This window comes from Aedes albopictus, chromosome 2 (assembly GCF_035046485.1).
Source record: "Aedes albopictus strain Foshan chromosome 2, AalbF5, whole genome shotgun sequence".
NCBI classification, from domain to species: domain Eukaryota; kingdom Metazoa; phylum Arthropoda; class Insecta; order Diptera; family Culicidae; genus Aedes; species Aedes albopictus.
The window spans coordinates 242143112-242164900 of record NC_085137.1 but is presented as its reverse complement, the minus strand read 5'-3'; the positions used below and the strand labels follow the sequence as shown (position 1 = coordinate 242164900).

Sequence of the window (21789 nt, the reverse complement as noted above, 5' to 3'; positions counted from 1 at the left end):
TTTACCTAATGGGATTACAATCATATTCTAAAAACTATTGCGCCATATTCATCTGATTCCGTTTGTCTCGAGTTCGTCGAAAATCAATGGTGCTCTAGAGCAACCATGGGAAGTAGAGGGTTAAGGGGAAAGGTATTGTAATGTACAAACAATATTCCTTCAGTGTATGTTGATAGGAAGTGAAACAAGTCGTTTATAGCTACGCAGGTCGACAGCTGATAAAGTGACAACTATTGCCATTTTCTGTTGATGTATTGTTCATACATTTACAATGATTGTATTGTGCCCGATGTATTACAGTCACTATATACACAGTCTGGCGGACTGTCACTTTCGACCGGAGCCAATCGAGCATGACGTCATAGTGTCCACACCGATAAATGCTACACCGTGACGTCATGCTCGATTGGCTCCGGTCGAAAGTGACAGTCCGCCAGACTGTGTATATAGTGACTGTACGATGTATTATAAATAAGCCATGTAAATAAAGTATCAGTGTTTTGTTTTACTGTCTAGCAACGAGATGAGTTGTCTTGCGTTTATTCAGCATGGGAAGAAACTCGGATTGTACAACCCCCTGTTCCTTTCCATCCGAGACGGGCCAGCCTTTTCAGGCCCACCCTTCCCTGCTTTCCGGGACGCCTGGCTGGGGTCCGACTTGCCGGCATTACTGCCGACCTTCGGGGTTAGTATGTTCCTAGCCTGGCGGGCACCGCCAGTCAGCTCCTCATCTGACGGTTGCCTCGCCCGCTTCTGCGAGTGCTTATCGAAAGTGGTCGCATCCGCAACACCCTTTGGGCTTCCTGCGAGAGCGAAGGCCTCCGTCTGGGTAGACTACGTAACCTTTGCTTTCGCAAGTTCTGCCGCTGCAACAGTCTGCACGAGTCACTCGTGGTCTTGCTTGGCAACATCCATCGACTTAAGAGAGAAGTCGCAACAGGGCCGTTTTATGGTCTTTGCCTATGTTGGACTTCGTGGACGAAAAGACAAACTTGTGAAGCTGCTGCTGATGCGGATAGCCCAGGATCCCCAGGAAGGCTAGCCGGGGAATGGATCGGAGCTCCCACGCTGGAGCTGCGTGCGCTCACTCACACAAGGAACCAATGAGATAGCTGTTTGGGACTAACAGGCATATCTTCAGTGTATGAGCGTTAGTGGTCTTGTGTTTTTAGGCGACAATGGCGCCTGCTGCGGTTTGCGGTTGTGTCCGTATTGATTCTTGGTGTTAAATTACGGCGCTCGTGAGTGTATCGGTAGGTCGGCTTCAGAGGCACGTTCTCCTCCATTTGGAAAATGTGTGCCTTAGTGCTTACCGAGAGGTTCGATGAATAAAAACGTTTTCCGAGTCGAACCGAAAGACTAGAATCGAAGACGGTAATAACAAGACAGACATCTACCCTCTTGTTCCCTATACTCATCGAGCTACAGGCACACTAGCGCCACGAACGACTTCAGGGAACAACATCATAAATAAGTGTGCGTGTGATATTGCAATTTCCATGTAGGTATTTGCACGTTCAAGTACACAATCATGTTTTATTATTCCTCTGAATCATTGGGAGCGTTTCAACCATGTCGCCTGCGACAGGGTAGGAGCTGTCTGTCTTGTTATTAGCCGTCTTTGTTAGAATAGTGTGTTAAGATGAAGTGACTCATTCAAATGTTGCATGAAAGTGATCATTGAAACGAAATTAAACGCCCCTGGTGCAAAGTTTCTAATATTTTTGAGTTTATTTGGAAGTATTGTGATATGCTAGTAAGAAAAACATCAAATTTTAGTAGTACTTTAAGAATTTATATCCAATGTTCAATCCATTTTGCGATTGAGACGATCTTACACACAAACTGAGTTTAGTTTACATTATGTCTGATGCTCTCTGCGGCTTTACCATTGGATCATGGAACAACCACATCTAAAACTTAGTCACTTTATGATCACCGACCGATTCTGCGCACTTTGTTGCATAATTAGCTCCTAAGGTAGGTACAACATATAATTTACTCGTCTAACGACATCATCGAGAAGCAGTGATTTGGCAAAAGAATTAAAAACAAATCAGTGAGATGAGAAATGTCGCTCAAAACTAATCGTCGTTGCACTCATTCCCATATATAACATAATGACACTATTATTCTCGCCACACTCGTCAACAAGCAGTCTTAAAATCAATAAATTTTACTCACTCAGCCGAAACTCACGCACGCTCACATCGATTATCGTTCGTTAATGTTAATAGCTCAAGGTTGCCTCTGGGCGTATCTGGATGCTTAGTCAATCTTCACTGCACCGTAAATCTTACGGATAAAGCTGTACGCTGCGAAAAATCCGATTGTTCCCGTTAGGATGTAGAATGTGATCACCATGAGACCTGTTGAAGAGGAAGAATAGATGTAGTAAGAGGCTTCAGTTTTGTATTTTTCTTATATTCTGCGCTCGCTTACCAGTGTACCCTAGATACAGCAAGGTGGGAATGAATTCCGTAATCTCGAGTTTGGTAAAGAAGTAGAATATACTGTAGAAAAGAATGTACACAGCTGAGCCGCCTGACACGATGAAACTTCGCCACCACCAGCGATAGTCCTAGAAAAAAAGTTGAAAATATGTAGTTGTTTCAGCAAATCGATGATATTGAATTAATTCAGAAGCTCTCTGCTAAAAAAACATTAATTGATCACACAGATTGGTATACCGAAGTCTTGAATGAGATGCTAATAAACATTGGATAAAAGAAAGATGATACTGAATGAAGCTTACCTCAGCGCACAACTGGAAGTACGTCATAACGATTGATATCTGTCCACAACTGACCACCAGTATGCAGAACACGAGGAACAAGAAGCCGAACAGATAGTAGAACTGGTTCTGCCAGATGGCCGAAAAGATGAAAAACAGTTCGATGAAAACGGCCCCGAACGGCAGGATTCCGGCCATCAGCACGCAAAGGCCCAGGTTCATGTACCAGTGCTGGTGCGGAATTTGCCGGGGAATCATATTGGTCCGAACCGGATGTTGATAAGCCTGTTTCCTAAAACCAAAGTAATATCCCAGGTACACCAGGGGCAATGAGATTCCAAACCACAGACACAGCAGGGCCACCATTGTGCCGAACGGAACGGCGCCACTCGAGTTCCGATCCCAGATGAAGAAGTTCAGGATGAAGCAGGTTCCGAACACGAGTCCCGGGAACAAAGTCGCTGTCAGGAAAGCTGCTCGTTCCCAGTTACGTCCCTTCATGGTTTTGTACAAACGAGCGGAGAAATAACCCGCGATCAATCCCATGAACACATAAAGCATGATTCCGGCCGTCATCAGGGCTCCTCTGGATGACGGAGACAGCATTCCCAGCATGGCAATAACTAAAAATGAAAAACTAGATTTTAGAACACAGCGATTTCATCATACAAAAAGCGAGATAACTTACTGATCGTGATCATAGCCATGAAGAATACCTGGATTCCGCTACCGATGACGGCAGCGAACAGCCTCGGATGCCGTGGGGGTCTGAAGACATCCCCGTGGACTAGCTTCCAGCCGGTTTCCTCCAGGGTGTCTTCAATGTTGACGCTATCATCCGTGTTATATTTGGCAATGTCCCGGCGAAGTGTTCGCACCATAATCATTGTGAGAATACCTGAAACAATGTTTGTAAAATTAAGAAAATGTTGAAATGAAACAAAACAAATAGGTCTGCACACATTTAGTGGCATTTTGTGTTTAATTTAACCCTGCAGTAATTTGAAGACGGACTTGATGGTCTAGTGGCTATCGTTTCTGATCCGTATGCAGAAGGTTATGGTCAATTCCTCGCCCGTATTTATTCTCCTACTGTGTATCTTTCTATGTACTTTATGCCTCCTTAATACGTTATATACTACTACTATACTACTCATGTACATTAGCATGGGTCATCGGAAACGATTTCTCAGATCAAAGCTTTTTTGGTTCCATTTCGGGTCGTTGCAGAGCTCAAACTTCTTCTGCGTGAGCTTCGCTCATTTGTAGTAATGCGCTACACATCTGAGCTGTCTGAGTTGAGTAATTCTCGCTGAAACCAGGCCGCTATTTACATAAAGTCTGGGATTTTTTTTCTTGCAGATTCGTTAGAATATGATAAAAAAAAAGATGAAAACCACTTTGGTTGGGTTAAATTGATGGACCCCTCGCTTGGCAAGAGGCTGACAAGGTGACTAAAATGATGATTTTTCATCAAATTGCACCTAATTTATCGCATAGTATCTCAAAATTAAATGTTGTAACCAGGGATGGAAACACTCACTTTCAAAGAGTTACACTCACTTGCTATTTTCTCAGCTCAGAAGCGTGCAATCAAGAAACGTTGTGTGGACGACTTTTGCATTGTGGTTTTGTCTAAAACTTTGCCGAATAGAGTAGGGGTCGCACACGCATACCTAAGCCGTGACAGAGTTGTAAAAGCAACTCTCCACTAGGTGAGTGTAATTTACATTCACCTCGTGGAGAGTTGCCTTCGCCGCTCCCTCACGACTTTGGTATGTGTGTGCGACCCCTACTCTATTCGGAAAGGTTTTAGACAAAACCACAATGCAAAAGTCGTCCATACATCGTTTCTTGATTGCACGCTTCTGAGCTTAGAAAATAGCAAGTGAGTGTAACTCTTTGCAAGTGAGTGTTCCCATCCTTGATGTTATCTTAAGTTGAACCTTTGTAATCTAAATTTGAACTAGTAAACGGGGGTGAGCTTCTAGTGTTGGCCTGTAGATTGCGCTAGTGATTGCTTTGTTTACTCTTGGGGGATGAAAAATTCCAAATTTAGTTTCCAAATTCCTAAAGGATTTCGAACATTCTGAGTTGAGATTCCACAGCCTAATGAAAAATAGGTATGAGAATTAGCAGATTCATGTGATTTTTCATTGTTTAGCATGGAATTGGCTGTTTTGTGAGTTGCTCGAGCTGCTGCCGCCAGTAGTTCAAATTAAGATTAAAATTGGTTCAAATTATGATTACGATGGTTCAAATTAAGATTAAAATCATTAATGATGAAAAATCGAATATTTCAATGAAATTCGGAGCAAATACAAACTTTTTACCATTTAACAGAAAGCTTATACCAGTGGCTTTCATGTACATATGATTTTGCCGTAGTAAATTATTTCCATGTGGGAGAAAAAATCACTTAAAATTTGCACTGCTTCAGAAAGCCGCAATTTGGTTCAAATTTTGATTACCTACCCTATAAAAATAATGAAAGTGAAAATTAAATCACAAGTAAATCAAATGTCGTGAGTTATGAGCTTGAGCTTGCTTGAGCTTGATTGACCGCCCGTGGATGCTACTCCAGTATCGCCAGACCAGCCACACTCACACAAGGACCAATGAGATAACTGCCGGGGACTAGCAGGCATCTTCAGTGTGTGAGCGTTGGTGATCTTCTATTTTTAGGGCGACAATGGCGCCTGCCACGTCAGGTTTAAATCAAATGTCGTGAGTTATGAATGAGCAAATTGAATACACGATATACTACTAATTGTTGCATATTTGAATTGATTGTTAAAATTAACCGAATAGTGGAAAGCCCAGACAACAATTCAAAGTCTGCTGACTCCAAAAAGATTCTAAGATTCGTCACAAAACACAAATGTTTCCATTATGATTCACAACGACTCTCAAAACCCTCCCAGACTCAACCGACTGGAACTGTTCTCTGGGTACAGAATAAGCCCTAGCAGGTTCGTCCTGTTTATCGAGCATTTCTGATAAATCAGCTATACTTCATCTGCAGCAGCCGGTTCGCAATGAACCGTTGGAGGCGCATTAAAGTGTTAAAGGTGATATTTTCATTACAAGAATTACAATTAACTTCCTTCACTTTAATACCGTCAAACCCTGTGATCTTGACTAGGGCTCCGCCAAGCATATATCCATAACGATAAGCTGAACCTGAACGATTTCGTTGATTTGGAATGTACAGGAATAATTCCATCCCTGCCAGGTACTTTGCAGGGTTCCAAGATATCTATCGCTCATTCAACTTTTTGTTCTGTTCTTTTAATGTATACGCCAAAATGCACGTAGAACATAAAAATGCGTTTACATACAGGGGATACTCAAAATAACTGGGACAGGTAAATTTTTCACTTTTCGAAAAATGTTTTTCAAAAAATTCGAAAAGGGCATCAAATATTCTCAAATTTTGACTGTAAGTTCATTAACTAGTTGTGTATTTTAGTGGTTCATTTTGGAAAAGATCGGGCCATTCTACACCAAGTTATGAAGATTCTAGATAGCCAACTTTGAGCTGTTATATCTCCGGATTCAATGAACCGAATGCAATGAAATTTTGATCATTCATGACAAATATAATGAACTTTGAAAAACAGTTGACTTAATTTGAAATTATTATTAAGAAAAAAAGTTATAGTGATTCCATTTATTCTATGTTTTTTTTAGTAAATTTATCTATTTTTTATATGCATTTCACAGTGGCGTCTCGTCCATAGGTCAACTGCGTTCACTACACAGTTGATAAAAACTAAAATAAATCACTATAATGTCAACATTTTGCTACAAACGATATAAACTACTCATTCGATCCTTTTGATGTTCACAACTTCAAACCACTATGAAATACTAGTGCGTATCCAATAGGAATCAAGTAAATTTCCCAACTTAATCTCACTATGCCACCACCCTGCCGCTGCCAGAGTTCTCCACGCCGAAGCATGCGAAACATCCATGTGACAGCATCGCCAAAAATCTCTCGCCTCAGTTCACTTCCAGAAGTACACGGGAGCGCTGTATATGCATGCAAGAACTGTGTTTACTTGTGTTCGACTGTTCTGTGCTGCTTTGGCAATGTATTAGTAAAATTTTTGTGCACTTCTTCCAATGGACGTGGGCCTCATCGGTGGCGGAGGAAAGGAAAGATTGTTTGCTTACACCAAGCTTGAGCTCGCGGGGAAGCTGCTAAGTTTGGCAACGTCGCATTTGAGCTACTGTATATGCTTCAGCAAGAGAGCGAGGCGAAAGAGCAAAGCGAGAGAACTTGTACCATTCAACGGAGGCCGCCCATCCACTCTTTTGGCATGCATGCATGCCTTTGGGTGGACCTGAATGGGTGGCATTTTCATTCACTACTAGTTGCACGTCGCGTACGGTTTCATTTTCTAGCAACATTCAAAGGAAAATGTAAAATCTACTCCAGCAATTCGTTTGCCAGGCGGTCGATTGAGGAAAAGCTTGTACCGCATCTCGAATCATCTAATACCCCAGACAGACATGTGATACGAGTGTGATTCCTGTACAACGGTACGCAGTGTCAAGAAAATTCTAACATGACTGACTTGAACTGAGAGAATTTTCAGTATGGCACTCATTTCAAGCGCAATTGTACAGTGATTCTTGTATCACATATGTGTCATAAGTATAAGTTACAGAGTTACAGAGTGACCCATAATTGTGCAATGGGTGTTTCACTTCTTCAGTGTCAGTTATCCAATTCTGAATGGACTCTTCGAAGTTCAAAAGTTATTCCGAAAAAATCCCTTAACAATTGGTGGGCAATGTCTACTCTCGCTTCCCAAATTTCGATTAGGTCCAGCTGACCAATGAGCTGAGAACGTTTTACACGAAAAAAGCCGCAGATATAGCTAAGGTGCTTACTAAGAACAATTTGGAAGACGTCTTCTCAGAAACGTATCTGCTTATTCCTCTGATAATAACACTTACGTCTACAACTGATGCCGTTGGAAGGAGTTTTTCCATCTCAAAAGAATAAGAACCTATCTTCAGTTACAATGAGCGAGCAAAGACTAAAGAGGCTTAAACTGATGGCGGTAGAAAACCCTCTGTTTCATCAATTGAAACAACAAGGCAGTTTTCTCGACGAAATCGTCGATAGATTCGCTTGTCTAGCGGAGTTCAGGTTCCTGCTGTTTTCCATTCATACTACAGTCCCATGTGAAAACTTTTCAAGTGCACAGTCAGCTTTACGGGTCACGAGACGCCCCTGGCATTTCATTACTTTTTCAATTTATTGCCGGCCATTTGGTTGCTTCCCTTTGAAACATAAATATATTCAAGTCAATTAGAGGGAATTTAAATGAACTGTAATTACTATCTCAAATTTTGAAACGATGATGAAGTTTTGGATATTTTTTTTTGCTAGGGGTCTAGCTGCACTCTGATTAGAGTTGAAACCTCTACACTAGACCCGAAGATAGAAAAGAGTACGTAATCTTTCAGAAGCAGTTTGCCAGCCGTACGCGGAAAATGATATCCATTAAGACACTGTTGCAAGTGACTCAGAAAGTTACGGTAGAAGATTGGAAAGTTTTCAATTGGTTAGTCAGTCAGGATTTGCCAAAGTAGTGTTATGGTCACACGGTTTGTGTTTGTCTTTTTGTTTGATTTTGTGGTATGGTTCAATATGTTTTACTTCTCGTTAAATCAGTTGCCGTATGTTTGTTTTTTTTTTCATCGAATCAATCGAACCCTGTATGTTAAAATATAGCCGATCCTGTATCAAATTGTTTTCTTGATTTCGCTAATCGTTTTCTACTTCTCTGTGTTCATCTCTTGTGTTCTTAAATTATCATCGGTCCAAAACCCACAGAAACATGTAACTGAACTTCTGTAATTTTTCTGTTGGTGTCATAATACCATCTAAGAGATAAACAAAAATACGCCAAGTTGGTCAGTTGATTACAATAAAATTTTAAAATAATAAAGATTGCATGTCAACTATTATGTACTCATCCCCCTAAAAATACTATGCAAAATATTCAAATTCGTTCAATTGTCCTATATGGGTCCTATATAGATAAACCATGTTATTTTCTCAAGCGTAGCCTAGAAAAGTCAACCTAGTCATACACAAGTAACGTTGTTCAGTTAATAAAAAGCAGTCAGTTTTTGTCCAAAATGTCACGTCGAACGCATTGACGTCAACAATGCGTTTAAGTGTTCGCACGTTAGCTTTGAATCTATATATTTATTTATTTATTCAGTTTCGTCAAACAACGTAGACTAGTACATATACATACATTTTTTGTTTCATTTCTTAAAGCTATAGTACATATTGTTAATAAAATACATATAAGAAAATATATAAATAGTGTATGCTGGTGGATGTGTGTATAATTTGTGCTTTTTAAATATTTTAAGTTCTACTACTGATGTTATTTCTTATAGTGTTAAAATATTTCTTTAAATTATGCCGCGACATAGTTAAGTCAATAGTTTCACAGTGTTGATTATAAATGTTCATGATTTGATTCAAAGGTTCATTTTTGGCATAGTTTGTGCGACTATGGGTAGTTTTAAACAAGTGTCGATTTCGCAAATGCCGTAAGGGTATGTAAAAGTTTAATTTTGATAAGATTTCAGTTGAATCAATTCGCTGCGAAACGATGTCGTTAACAAATAAAACCATTGCAGTTTCACGACGCTGTTTCAGTGTTTGAATATTGATAAGCCTACAGCGCGCTTCATAAGATGGAAGAGGAAATGTAGTCCAACCTAATTTTCGAAGAGCATATAATAGAAATTGCTTTTGTACTGATTCTATTCGATCTTACTTTGATGCTTACTTTGAAATGAGGACCAGACAATGTTACAATATTCCAGAATTGACCTAACATAGGCAACATATGTTTTTATTGTGTATCAGCACAATTAGGTGCTGCAAATCTCCTTCCCACTATTAATTCTTCGGTCGATTTTTATTGCTTTATTTAAAGAAAATATGACCAACTATCATTGTAAAAAATCGAAAAAGCGACTATGACATTAATAAATTACTTTTCAAAATCAACCGAGAAACGTGGGAAATAGAGCCCAAACTACACTTTGAAGTCAGCTGGCTGTAAGAGGTTCCAAAACCTGTAACAAATCCTATAATACTTTTATTAGGATCTGTAACGATCATCAAAACCTTCTCAAATCCAACCGACATGGAACTATTGCTTGAGAATAGACTCTACTGAGCCCCGGCTGTTCTTCCGTGTTTATCGAGCATGTCTGATGCATATGATCAGCTATACTCCATCTGCAGCAGAAGGTTCGTGATGAACCGTTGGAGGCGCATTAAAGTGTTAAAAAGGTGATATGTTTCACTAAAGAGCACTACATTACAATAATCAAAATAAAACTCCTTCACTTTAATACCGTCAACCCCTGCGAACTTGGCCAGGGATGATGAAGTTTTGGATATATTAATGTTATATTAGAAAAATAATCTAATCGTTATAATTTTCTTTCGCGTAAAGAATTTTAAGTTTAGTCAAAAGTTTTCCATAGCTCATTATATGAGTCATAAATGATCAAAATTTGGTTGCATTCGGTTAATTGATTCCGGAGATATAACAGCTCAAAGTTGACTATCGAATAATTATACCTTTTTCTAAAACCCTTATAACTTCATGTAGAATAGCCCGATCTTTTCCAAAATTGAACCACTGATACACAACTTATGAACTTGAAGAACTTACAGTCAAAATTTGAAAATATTTGATGCCCTTTTCAAAAAGTTACAGCTAGTTGAACATTTTTTGAAAAGTGAAAATTTTACCTGTCCCAGATATTTTGAGTATCCTTTGTATTTGTTTCCCAGGCCAATTGAATGATCTTTAGCGAGGACTTTTTGCAACTTGGCTACAATAATTGGAGTTTTTAACATCCGAGACATCAGTTATTTCTTAACTTACCGGACAGGAAGAACACCACCACCAGCGAGTTGATAATGCTGAACCAATGGATCTGAACGTCGTTCATGCCGAGATAGATGTCCCACCGGGAGGCCCATTTCACCGACGATTCCTTCCACTCGACCGAGTAGGTAAAGAAGAGCTGCGTATGACCAGCGTGCACCGAAACGGGCTGTGGCCGCGGACTCTCCGGGAAACTGCACGTTTCTCCTTCGAAGCTAAGCTGATCCTTGTGAATAGATAGGGTTTCCACCTCAAAACCCACCACTCGATATTGGTTCCTGAAAGAATCGATATATCTGGTAAATCTTGACCAATGATAGTTTGAAAATTGACCTTACTCGCTGTGCATGTGATAGAACAGTCGGAACTTCAGGTGATTGTTAATGTACACATTGTTGCCGTCCATGAGTCCCAGACGGTATCCGTGTTCGAACTGCTGCTCATTCGTGTCCGGGTTGACAAACTTGGTAGCTACCGGCAAATTATCTACAATCCTGAAACATAAAACAATCATTAACATAAATTTAAATGCATGTTTTGGATGCTTAACGAAAAGTCGAAAATTGTTCTGATTCGCAGTAAAAAACTGCTTTCAAATTTTAGAAAAACGATAACGATAGCATCAATCTTAAAGAAGCGGAACGTTTATTCATGCAAAAAGTGAAAAAGCTCCTGCCAATATTATCTGATCATTGGCCACATTAATATAACATGTCTATTTCTTTGACATTTAGTTCTGTTAATCTATTTGACTCCTATCCGATCACAGTGCTTGTTCCGTTATGAAATCTCAACTATGCATTATACTTGCACCAGTAATCGCCGAATTTGCGCGAAATTCGTCTTACAATTCACATAAAAACATATTCTACTTACAAATGCACGAAATACTCGTGTCGAATTCGCTCGGCCACCTTTTCCGACTGCTCCCGGTCCCAGTTCATCGGACGATCTTTACTGTTACACAACAGCTTACAGCGGACGTTTTCCGCCATCCGGACCTCATACGGCGTATTGACGATCCGATCGCCCCGCAGCACCTCTCCGAGATTCTCACTCTTGTACACCAGGGTTCCGTTCTTCGGCAAACAGAACTGCAACGAGTAGTACTCGTACGGCAGCTGAGTGTGGGTGCTGGTCATCTTGACCGCCTTCACGTCAATCTTCTGCCCCTTCCGGAACTCAACCGGGGCCACCCCAGGAACGTAGAAACTCTGCACCGAACAGCATTGTAGCAAAGCCACCGCCAGAATCGTTGTCAGCTGCCACTAAAACAAACACGAACCAGGATTAGTATATAATGTTAATAATAATTATTATTGCATTCAAAGCGCCCATCAGCAAGGAGGAAGGTGATGATGCAGCCAAAGAAAACAAGAGAAATTTTACGTGTCACAATCGGTCGTCGCACTGGAGTACGAGTAAAGAAAGTTTTCACCTTCCATCGAACCAACCCGGAACAACGCTGAAAACACCGCCCAACTTACCCTTTTTTCCATGATTCTTTGTACTCCGGTCAAAATCACTCCCCACCGAATGTTAATTCATTTGAATTGAGCGAAAAACTATGAAATTTTAGCGAAAAATTGAGAAAATAAAATCCCAATGATCTACTCCACTGGCCAGATGCAAAAGGATGTTTCTCGCGTTACATTTGAAAAGGGCCTATCCCCAGAACGTAAACATTGAGAAAAATCGATGCAAACATTTTTCATCACATTTTCTATTCGTATTTCTCAGTTTGAGGATTTTTCAACATGCTTTCCGTTCTGATGACACAAGATTAGATGTATCTATGCATCAATAATCAAAATTGCATTAAAATTTATCAGAAAAGTATTAAAAATGATAGATAAACATGTTAAGCTAATTTGAAATATTTCACCCGGGTTCGGCCTTATTGTGAGTCTTTCTAAAATTTTCTTAGCGTGGTTCGGCCCCCCCAGTGAGTCCGATGTTGACATCGAATCAAGGCTCGGCCCTTTTTGAGAGAGAGAATTCTCTCTCTCGGCGCTCGGGCCGGGAGCCGCTCGGAAAATTTTCGGTTGTCGGCCCTTTAAACGAGAAGGCTTACCAATGTAAACAAAATTTTACCGTTACTGGTCCATTTGGAGCACAGGCTTATGAATGATTGGGAAAAAAGCAGGGATTGGCCGTTTTGAAGGTGGGGTTTATTCTGATAAGGTTAACGGTTAGGTGGGTGATCTTTGCACAGTAGGTTACTGTTGGGGGATGCTATGGAATGGTATCTGAATCGATTTGTTTACATTTTAGGGATAGGCCCTTTTGAAATGTAACGCGAGGTTTCTTCTATTTTTTCTGCTTTTCTGTTGACAGTTGTTGTGCGTAGAGCTGTGCCCAACCGCAGTGTTTCACTTCCTATTTATGAATGTTTAAATCGAAAAGGATGAAAAAGATAGGCTGAAAGATAATTATTGAAACAGTTGAGGATTTTTTCAGCATGAGGCTTGCCGATCGTGTGATTCACTGTTTAGTGAATGAGATACAGTACACTCATAATAGCATGAGCATGGGATGACCGTACAATAGAGCCTGCTGACGTTTATTCACTTCTCTCTTTCAAGCATGCAGGCGGGATAGGATTTGTTTTCAACCTTTCCTGATGACAACAAATCCTATAGTGGTTTCGCAGCGCGGCGTCACGAACACTAATGCAAATCTACTGGTTGAAAATATGCCCATTTGATTTTGCCGGGAACAGCTGATTTTTGTTTACTATTTTCAACCAGTAACTCAGGTAGTGTTCGTGTAATGCAACGTGTACGTACACGCAACACCACTAAAAGCAGAAACCACTATTCCGCCTGCATGTTTGAAAGAGAAAGGTGAATAAACGTCAGCAAGCTCTATTCGTAATCGCTACTCCGTTACTTGATTAGAACAGTCAACATTGCACAGGGAACCAAAAGGAAGAGACCTGGGTGTATAGCTATAGAGTACTGCAAGCACCGGTCTAACCTCACTTTGTTTGACAGTTCAGCGAGCTTGTTTACAAGGTGTTAGAATTTTAACCGGCGAAAAATTTAAATCTCGTTTTCCGTTCCGATATCATTGTGATACGTAAATATCGAGTACATTCAGCTCTACTAGTACAAAACCAATCGTCCAACTCTCATTATTCCGAAGTTCTATCGAAAAGCAATTTTGCCGGATCTTGGCCAGAAACTAAGTCCATGTAAACAAGCTCTGTGAACTGTCAGTGCATAGCTTCGTGACGTCATCTTGCAGTATCCTATAGCTTTCCATCCTCAATGTGTAATTTTGAAAATTCAAATCTATATCCACAGACGTCTTACTCTCATCGTTTCCCATTTTAACGGATTATTCAAATATTTCGTAGTTCGAAAATTGCTCGCTCATGGCGCTCACATCGTTTTTGCTCCTGTTTGACGTTTTCTCATTACCGCCATCTACTCAGTGGGTTTGCGAAACACAGCGTATTAGCATTGGGCGATTATGCTTTTGTGACGATGATTTTAATCGCACTTTGTTCAAAGTGATACGTCTGTTTGTCTGTGGTGTCAACTAGCATGCGACCTGGGGCCTAGTCGAATCCTGCTTGGAAACCGGTTTGTGTTGCCGATGGGGATCAAGGAGAATACATTTTACTAAGGTGGCGCAGATAAACATTGCAAACCACTGGTTGTCTCTTCCACTCTTCTGGTGTTCTTATGCAACTAAAATAGTGACGTCACTATTTCATTTCCATAAGAACACCAGAAGAATGGAAGAGACAACCAGTGGTTTGCAATGTTTATCTGCGCCACCTTAGTAAAATGTATTCTCCTTGGATGGGGATGACCCGCGAAATCGCATTGTGTTGTTTAGGATGGCCCGCTTGATGCATGTAGGGTAGGCGTAGTTTGTTCGAGTTTGACGTGCCTAACTGCGAAGACGGCTAATAACAAGACAGACATCTACCCTTTTGCTCCATATACCTTGGGAGCTACAAGCACACTAGCGCCACAAACGACTTCAGGGAACAACATCATGAATGAGTGTGCATGCGATGCTACCATTTCCGTGTACGTATTTACATGTACACGCACACAATCATGTTTTAATCACAGACAAACAGACGTAACACTCTAACCACAGACAAACAGACGTAACACTCTAACATTTCCCATCGTACACCGATTTAACGGTCTATTTAAAAATTTGATAGTTGGCCGACAACCCACCCGTGGCGCTGGAATCGTTTTTGTTCGAGTTTGACGTTTGCCCACTACCGCCACCTAGTTGATGGTCGGTCAAACTCAGTCCTTTTAGTATTGGGCGAACAGATTTCCGGGACTATGATTTGAATCGCAAAATGATCGACGTGTTACATCTGTTTGTCTGTGCTCTAACATTTCCCATCGTACACCGATTTAACGGTCTATTTAAAAATTTGATAGTTGGCCGACAGCCCACCCGTGGCGCTGGAATCTTTTTTTTTTTCTTCTTTATTAGGGTGATTTTTAGCGCCGATGACTAGTTCATCACCATAGTCAGGTAGGAAAAATGTTATCCTACCGAGCCCAACCTAGTGGCTCGCAAAATTTCGTTACAATTATGACACAAATATTATGCCTCTCAAGAAAAATCAGAATATGGCGATTATCTGCCTCTGGCTTCTGATATCAGCGCGACAGTCACTAATCATAACAGCGTCACCAGATTTAAAAGTATATAATTCCACTATATGGGGTTTGACAGCAAGAACACTCATTCCACTGAACTACTCTTGCCGTTCGTCACAAATGCATTCAAAAACATCTGTCACTTCGCGAAACCCACGTGCTTTTGTTTTTGGCGGGAACACTTTTTCTTTTGTTTTGCCTTGCGACTGTCATGCGGCGGTATGCCTTGCGAGCGTACGACCGCCGCAGGACTAATAAAAGATAAGCGCGACAATACAAAACAACCAAAAATGAACTAACACTAGGGTAAAAACAGAATTAGATCTGACTATAAAGCCCAGAATCTTGCAAAAAACGGATGACGCTGGCTAGGATCGATGTATTGTTGCACAGGATGTCACGGATGCTGCCAGTCAGACCATTACTTGCGCGGTGCACTTCATATTGGGGGCAGACACACAGAAAGTGCTCAGCCGTGTTGTGGGTGTTGCATATGAGACATGTCCGGTGAAAGGGGGGACCTCCCATGCTATGTGAAAGGCGTGTATGGCCGGTCCGCAAACGGGATACAACCCGCTGTTCTCTCAGCGAGCTCAGGTCCGTCCATGGTCCTATATCCGGCTTAATCTTGTGTAGGTAGGCTGTGTCGTCCCTTTGGGACCACTCGGTTTCCCATTGTTCGCGGAAAATCTTGGTAATCCATCTTTTGACGTCATGAAGGGGGACCTTGTCGGTGTACATCGGTGCAGCATGACCCGCCCCAGCGAGACGGTCAGCTGTGGTGTTACCCGGAACGCCGCAATGCCCTGGGATCCAAGCGATAGTTGTGTTTGGTGGGGCAAGCCGGATAATATCCTGAATCCATGGATGCACAGGAGACTCGGCCTGGAGAGCCGATACCACGCTAGCTGAGTCGGTAAGTACGAGGATGGGCTGATCTGCTGGAATGGTGATCGCGATGAGAATGGCGGCAGCTTCGGCCGAGAAGATGGAGCACAAATGGGACATGCTGAGGCTTGTGTTGATATTGGACCCGGAGACACCGATGCCAACACCTCGGCTCGACAGTGAACCGTCTGTATATCTGTGGAGGTGGTTTGGGTATTTGTTTCGAAGCCAGTCGAGTACTGATGCCCGTAGTACGACTGAATTATCACCGGCTCGAAAACGGTTCTTAATTGTGCTATCAATTCTTGGTGTTCTTGAATGCCAACTCCTGTCTCCGTGCCAGTGGATCTTGGTCACCAGGGGGAGATCTACGTTGGCTACCGTGCGGAGGATTCTGCACCCCTCTGAGAGGAGGAAGATCCTTTCACTTCCTGAGGCTTTCTCGGCGAAAGCAGCGGCTTTTCTACAGATGGCTGCGGATATAAGGTGGCGAAAGGGTAGTACACCTGCTTCTGAGCACGCAGAATCCGCCGGAGTTGACGGTAGCAGACCTGATATGATTCTTACATAGTTGTTGTACACGGGTGTGAGGACTTGGAGGAGTTTTTCGGTGGCTATGCAGGTCAATTCTAATCCATAGGTCAGACGACTGTCGATTATAGAGCGGGCTACTCGAAAACGAACGGCCCGATTGTTGGAGCGGTGGGGGCGTGAGATTGTACGCATCAGGTTGAGCCGAGTACGACAACTGGCCTTAACGGAAGCGAAATGTTGCTTGAATGAAAGCCTTCTATCGATTAAAACCCCAAGGGTTTTGACAGTTTCTTTCAGTGGAATGGGCTGACCTTGAATCGTGATAGGAGGACCTCGGATTCGATGACCAGTGTTGCAGATATGACAACGTACGCTTTTAGGTGCAGATAGAGTGAACCCGACTGAGGATGTCCATTTAACTACGGCGTTGACAGCGGCTTGAGCTTTTATTCTGGTGCGAATGGGGGTTCGTCCAGGAATCACCAGCAGGATATCATCAGCATACACAAAAATGTAGATACCACTGGGAAGATTAGAGAAAACTCCGTTCATCGCTACCAGGAATAGGGTGACGGCGATAACGGTTCCTTGAGGTACACCTGTCTCTTCGGCGAAGGACTTGGATGTGCTGTCGCCAATTACAACTCAGAAGGAGCGATTCGACAGAAAGTTTTTAACGAAATGGAGTACGTGTCCGGACATACCCCAATCTGCAAGTTGCTTCAGTACCAGAGGGGTCCAAGTGCGATTAAAAGCCTTGGAGAGATCTAACGATATAATTTCGGTGTGCAGTCCTTTGGAGTGGGCGTCATGGAGAACATCACCCAAGGTGGTAAAATAGCTGTTCGTACCAAAGCCGGTCCTGAAGGCGTGTTGACGGTGGTCAAGATGACCATCGGCTTCGAGTTGTTGCTTCAATCGTCTGTTGACCATTCTTTCCATCACCTTGGAGAGACAGCATGTGAGGGCAATCGGGCGGAAGTGCGATGGTCCGCGTGTGGGGTCGTTGATTTTGGGAATGGGAACGACGAGGCTCTCTTGCCATTCGGGGGGGAAAGAATCCGATAGCCAAAGTTTGTTAAAAAGGTCCAACAGTTTCATTTTTCCGGGGAGAGGTAATTTTTTAAGCAGCGGGTATCCGACTCCATCGGGTCCAGTTGATTTACCTTTACAGCTGCTGAGGGCAAATTGTAGTTCTTGGAATGAGAAAGGTTGGTTGATCGCTGTTCCTCTGAAGTCAAACGGTACGTGGAAATTACTAACGGAAGATGTCGAGGGATTTAGGCGGCGCTTGAAGATGTCATCATAGGTGTTTATAGCCGACAGGCCTGAGAAATATTCTCCCAGGCAGTCGGTAACGATAGCCGGATCGGAGACTTGTTGATTTTGTATCTGGAGAGATATTGGATTGCATTTTCTCTTGCCGCTAAGGGCATTTACAGTAGACGTTCGATAACTGCAACATGTTTACGTTTCACATAGCGAACGAAAATCCGATAACTGCAACGCCTGACAGTGTCAACAAGCCATCAATTGACGTAAAATGAACGAAAAATTCACTCGACTGTTCATTAGGGCTAACATGGCGCACCATTTTGACGTTTGGCGGTGCGATAACTGCAAATTTGTTGCACTTACCGGACTTGCAGTTAAAAATCATTGCAGTTAAACCGTTTGCACCGACCGAACGTCTACTGTACTCGATTCCACAGTTCTGCAGAAGTCTGCGAAGCGTTCATGCTATCGAGAAATTCTTCCCAGCTAGTACGCTTCGCGTCACTGATAATTTGTCTGCACTGGATGTGCAGCCTTCGGTAGCGGCTGAGGGCGTTTTCTTTTTCGGGGTGATTAGGCGGAAGACGTGTGACGGCGCGTTAGTGCCTTTCGCCTAGCTTTAACTGCTACACGTGTCTCCTCAGTCCACCAACGGAGGGCCCGCCGTCTGTGCTTGTTGCTTGTTCGTGGAATTGCGATTTCTGCGGCTCCGCGTATCAGTTCGGCAAAATCAGTGATTTTACAGGGGTTACGGACTTGGAGTGTTTCACAAACCGAAGTGTCGTAAATATCCCAGTCCGCACGTTCATATAGCCATTTAGGACGTCGTGTTACAGCCGGAGGAGTGGCGGAGATATATATATGGATTGGATGGTGATCGCTCCCGTGGAGATCTGCATTAACACGCCATTGTAACTTGGGAAGAAGTGAACGACTGACTGCAGTTACATCGATGGCGGTTGAATTTTGGCCATTGAAGAAAGTATTTGAACCGTCGTTTAGGACAACTAGATCTGATTCTTCGAAGAGGTCCAGGAGAGCGATTCCTCTGGGATCAGACCGATTTCCGCCCCATACTGTGTGGTGGGCGTTCATATCTCCAAGGCATATCACAGGTTCAGGAGTCGATTCTAACAGGCTGGAAACCTGATTTTGGAAGTTTGGCAAAGCCCCACATGGGAAGTAGACGTTGATTATGGAAATGTTGACTGAGCCTTGCAGTCGTACACCCACCACAGGAAGATCCGTGTTAATGTTTAGGGATTCATAAGGGATGGTACGCAGAACGCCGATGGCAACCGAAAATTGCTTCCTTTCTTGATGACCCATTCGTATTGGCCCCGCAGAGACTGGTTTAGTTGATCCACTGATACTTTATTTACTTCTTGTAGAGCAAGGCACCAGGGTGGACTGTTATGAATTAGAAGCTCAAGGTCGCCCAGGCTTTTCAGGAAACCATTGATGTTCCATTGGAGGATGAAGTTGACTGGTTTCGGGAGGGTCGGGGTGGAGTATTCGATGTGGGCGGTAGGTGACGAGGACGTTGCATTGATCAGGTTTCTATCTGAGTTGGTATTTAGTATCCGCGTGGCAGTGGTTGGAAAATTCGGGAATGAGCTCGAACGAGACATAGCCGAACATGAACCACCTTGCAAGGGCAAAGATGTCCCGACGACAGGAGAAAGGATGATTGTTGAATCCGAAATTGAAGCATTCTCTGATAGTGTTTCTGTTGGTTGTGGTTGCTTGGATCCCGCGCTGTCCTTCGGGGGACAGGGGTTAACCCCTTTGTGCGTCCCGAAATCACACGATATCTTCACTCCCTCGACGTCCTGAGGGGAATAGGCGTTTTCACCTTTGTCCGTCCCTCCTTCAGCTTCCCCCCGGCGCTGAGGGTGGTCCGCCAGTACCGGTGTGGGAATAGCGTCCGCACTGTCGGTGCCCCAGCTACCAGGGGCTATCGCTGGTGTTGAATCTTCGTCCTCCGGGTGTCGGAGTCGGTCCGGCCGTTCCGATTGGGTCCAGGCTTTCGGTCTGCCGGCGCCCCGACTGCCCGGGGCACTGTGTTTTTTTTTTCTTCATCTGTCGTACTTTTCGAGGGCCGGAGTCGGTCCGAAGGTTCCGGTTGGGGTATAGCTTCCGGTCCAACGGCGCCCCGGCTACTCGACATAGAGACAAGATGGTGTTCTTCGCTGTTGTGTCGCATTATCGGTGGAGTCGTGTTTGAGATTAGGGCTACCGGTTGTTGATGTTTGGCTGGGAAGGCTACTTGAGATTTTTACCACCACTGTTTCGAGTGATGGGCAGCTTTCTCTGAACCTTTGGTGCATTTGAGATTTCGTGATGCTTTTCAGGTGAATTTGCTGTATTGTAGGGTCGCTTGGGAGTAATCAGATGATTATGCGCGGAAGTTGCCTTTGGTATTGCGCCGACCTCAGATGAGGCAGGCCTTGGAGTTCCGATTGCGGGAGCCAGGTGGGTAGGGTTCGGGCTGTTGTCCGGGGAGTGGGATTCGTCGTCGATATCCAAAGGGTCTTCAGTAGGCTGCAGCTTTTCTGGTGTAATTGTTTTTGATAAAGGGTCTTCTACTGGCGTTGCAAATTCGATGAGAGATTCTTCTCGAGGGAGGTTGTTGGTGGAGACGCAGGTATCATTTACTGGTTTTTGCCTTTGTTTTGTCTGATCGATGATAGGTGTAGACGTGTTGATGGTGTGTTTAAGCTGCTGGACTTCCTTCTGCATTTGTATGTTGGTCGCTACCAAGTTCTTGATTACTCGGTTGAACATCGCTTCTTGTTTATCCAACATGGCTTGGAAACTGGGTGGAATAACATCAGGGGATGAGATAGTACCATTTGAGCTGAGAGTTTGACCTTGGAGGGCCGCCTCGAGCTGCTCTATGCGTCGGTCGCGCACCGTTAACATCTCTGTAAGCTCGTCGATCTTCCGATTGAGATTTGCAAGTTCGTTATTGTTTTGTGCTGTTACATTAGCGTACGTTTTTGGACCGTTCCCTTGTTCGTAGATGCGCCTAGCTTCGGGATAAGGCACATCCCGATCGACCTTAGTGCGTTGGATATCATTTTCCTTTTTGTAGGCAGGGCAAGACCTGTCTCTTATGGTGTGCTGGGTGGAATCACATTTACTGCAGTATTTCCCTGGCGCTGGAATCGTTTTTCTTCGAGTTTGACGTTTGCCCACTACCGCCACCTAGTTGATGGTCGGCCAAACTCAGTCCTTTTAGTATTGGGCGAACAGATTTCCGGGACTATGATTTGAATCGCAAAATGATCGACGTGTTACGTCTGTTTGGCTGTGTTTTAATGTTCCTGTGAATCGTTGAAGGCGTTTCAACCCTGTCGCCTGCAACAGGGTGGGAGCTGGCTGTCTTGTTATTAGCCTTCTTCGCTAACTGCCTACACCCTCCATGAATTTTTCAGACTAAGGGCTTGTTCACAAATGTCATAACGCTCGAGGGGGTGGGTGGGTGTCCTTCGTGGTGTTACAGCCCGAACAAATTATTTTTCTTTCCATACAAACAGTGTTACGAAGGGGTGGGTGGGTGTCAAAATAGGTCAATTTTGGCGTTATGATATTTGTGAATGAACCCTAATTCAGACAGATTTTTCAGGACAAATATAGGGCTCTGCACGAAACTCTCACCCTCTCTTTCGCTCTCATTGAGATTTAGTAAACAACAAGGCCAGGAAATGTCAAAATCCCATACAAAATCAAAACAGTGCAGTGCCCTATTGGTTCA

General features: G+C 43.2%; 2 protein-coding genes across 3 annotated transcripts; both read right to left on the bottom strand.

Moving 5' to 3' along the window:
• Positions 1 to 1773: 1773 nt before the first annotated feature.
• Positions 1774 to 12343, bottom strand: LOC115258081 (transmembrane 9 superfamily member 4). Of its 2 annotated transcripts, XR_003893498.2 has the most exons (9): positions 12174 to 12343; positions 11563 to 11954; positions 11025 to 11180; positions 10684 to 10964; positions 3423 to 3632; positions 2756 to 3357; positions 2443 to 2581; positions 2185 to 2369; positions 1774 to 2006 (listed from the first exon to the last, which is right to left on the bottom strand). XR_003893498.2 is itself a non-coding variant. In XM_029858085.2 (8 exons), exons 1-8 carry the CDS (start codon positions 12183 to 12185, stop codon positions 2269 to 2271), a joined length of 1893 nt encoding a protein of 630 aa, XP_029713945.1. In that variant the 5' UTR covers positions 12186 to 12343; the 3' UTR covers positions 1774 to 2268. The 2 variants fall into 2 exon arrangements, 1 of the variants encoding a protein (XP_029713945.1); XM_029858085.2 differs by having other exon boundaries at positions 1774 to 2369.
• A 3307-nt stretch (positions 12344 to 15650) lies between these two features.
• LOC134286419 (uncharacterized) lies at positions 15651 to 16340 on the bottom strand. Its single transcript, XM_062848028.1, has one exon. It carries the CDS (start codon positions 16338 to 16340, stop codon positions 15651 to 15653), a length of 690 nt encoding a protein of 229 aa, XP_062704012.1.
• Between the last annotated feature and the right edge of the window lie 5449 nt (positions 16341 to 21789).

Excerpts from the sequence above, each read along its gene's own strand:
- LOC115258081 (XM_029858085.2), bottom strand. Across the intron at positions 10,965-11,024 it reads TTCTATCACATGCACAGCGA|GAACCAATATCGAGTGGTGG; the intron begins GTAAGGTCAATT and ends CGATTCTTTCAG. Across the intron at positions 3,633-10,683 it reads GGTGGTGTTCTTCCTGTCCG|GTATTCTCACAATGATTATG; the intron begins GTAAGTTAAGAA and ends ACATTGTTTCAG.
- LOC134286419 (XM_062848028.1), bottom strand. The coding sequence starts at position 16,340 with ATGTCCCATTTGTGCTCCATCTTCTCGGCCGAAGCTGCCGCCATTCTC.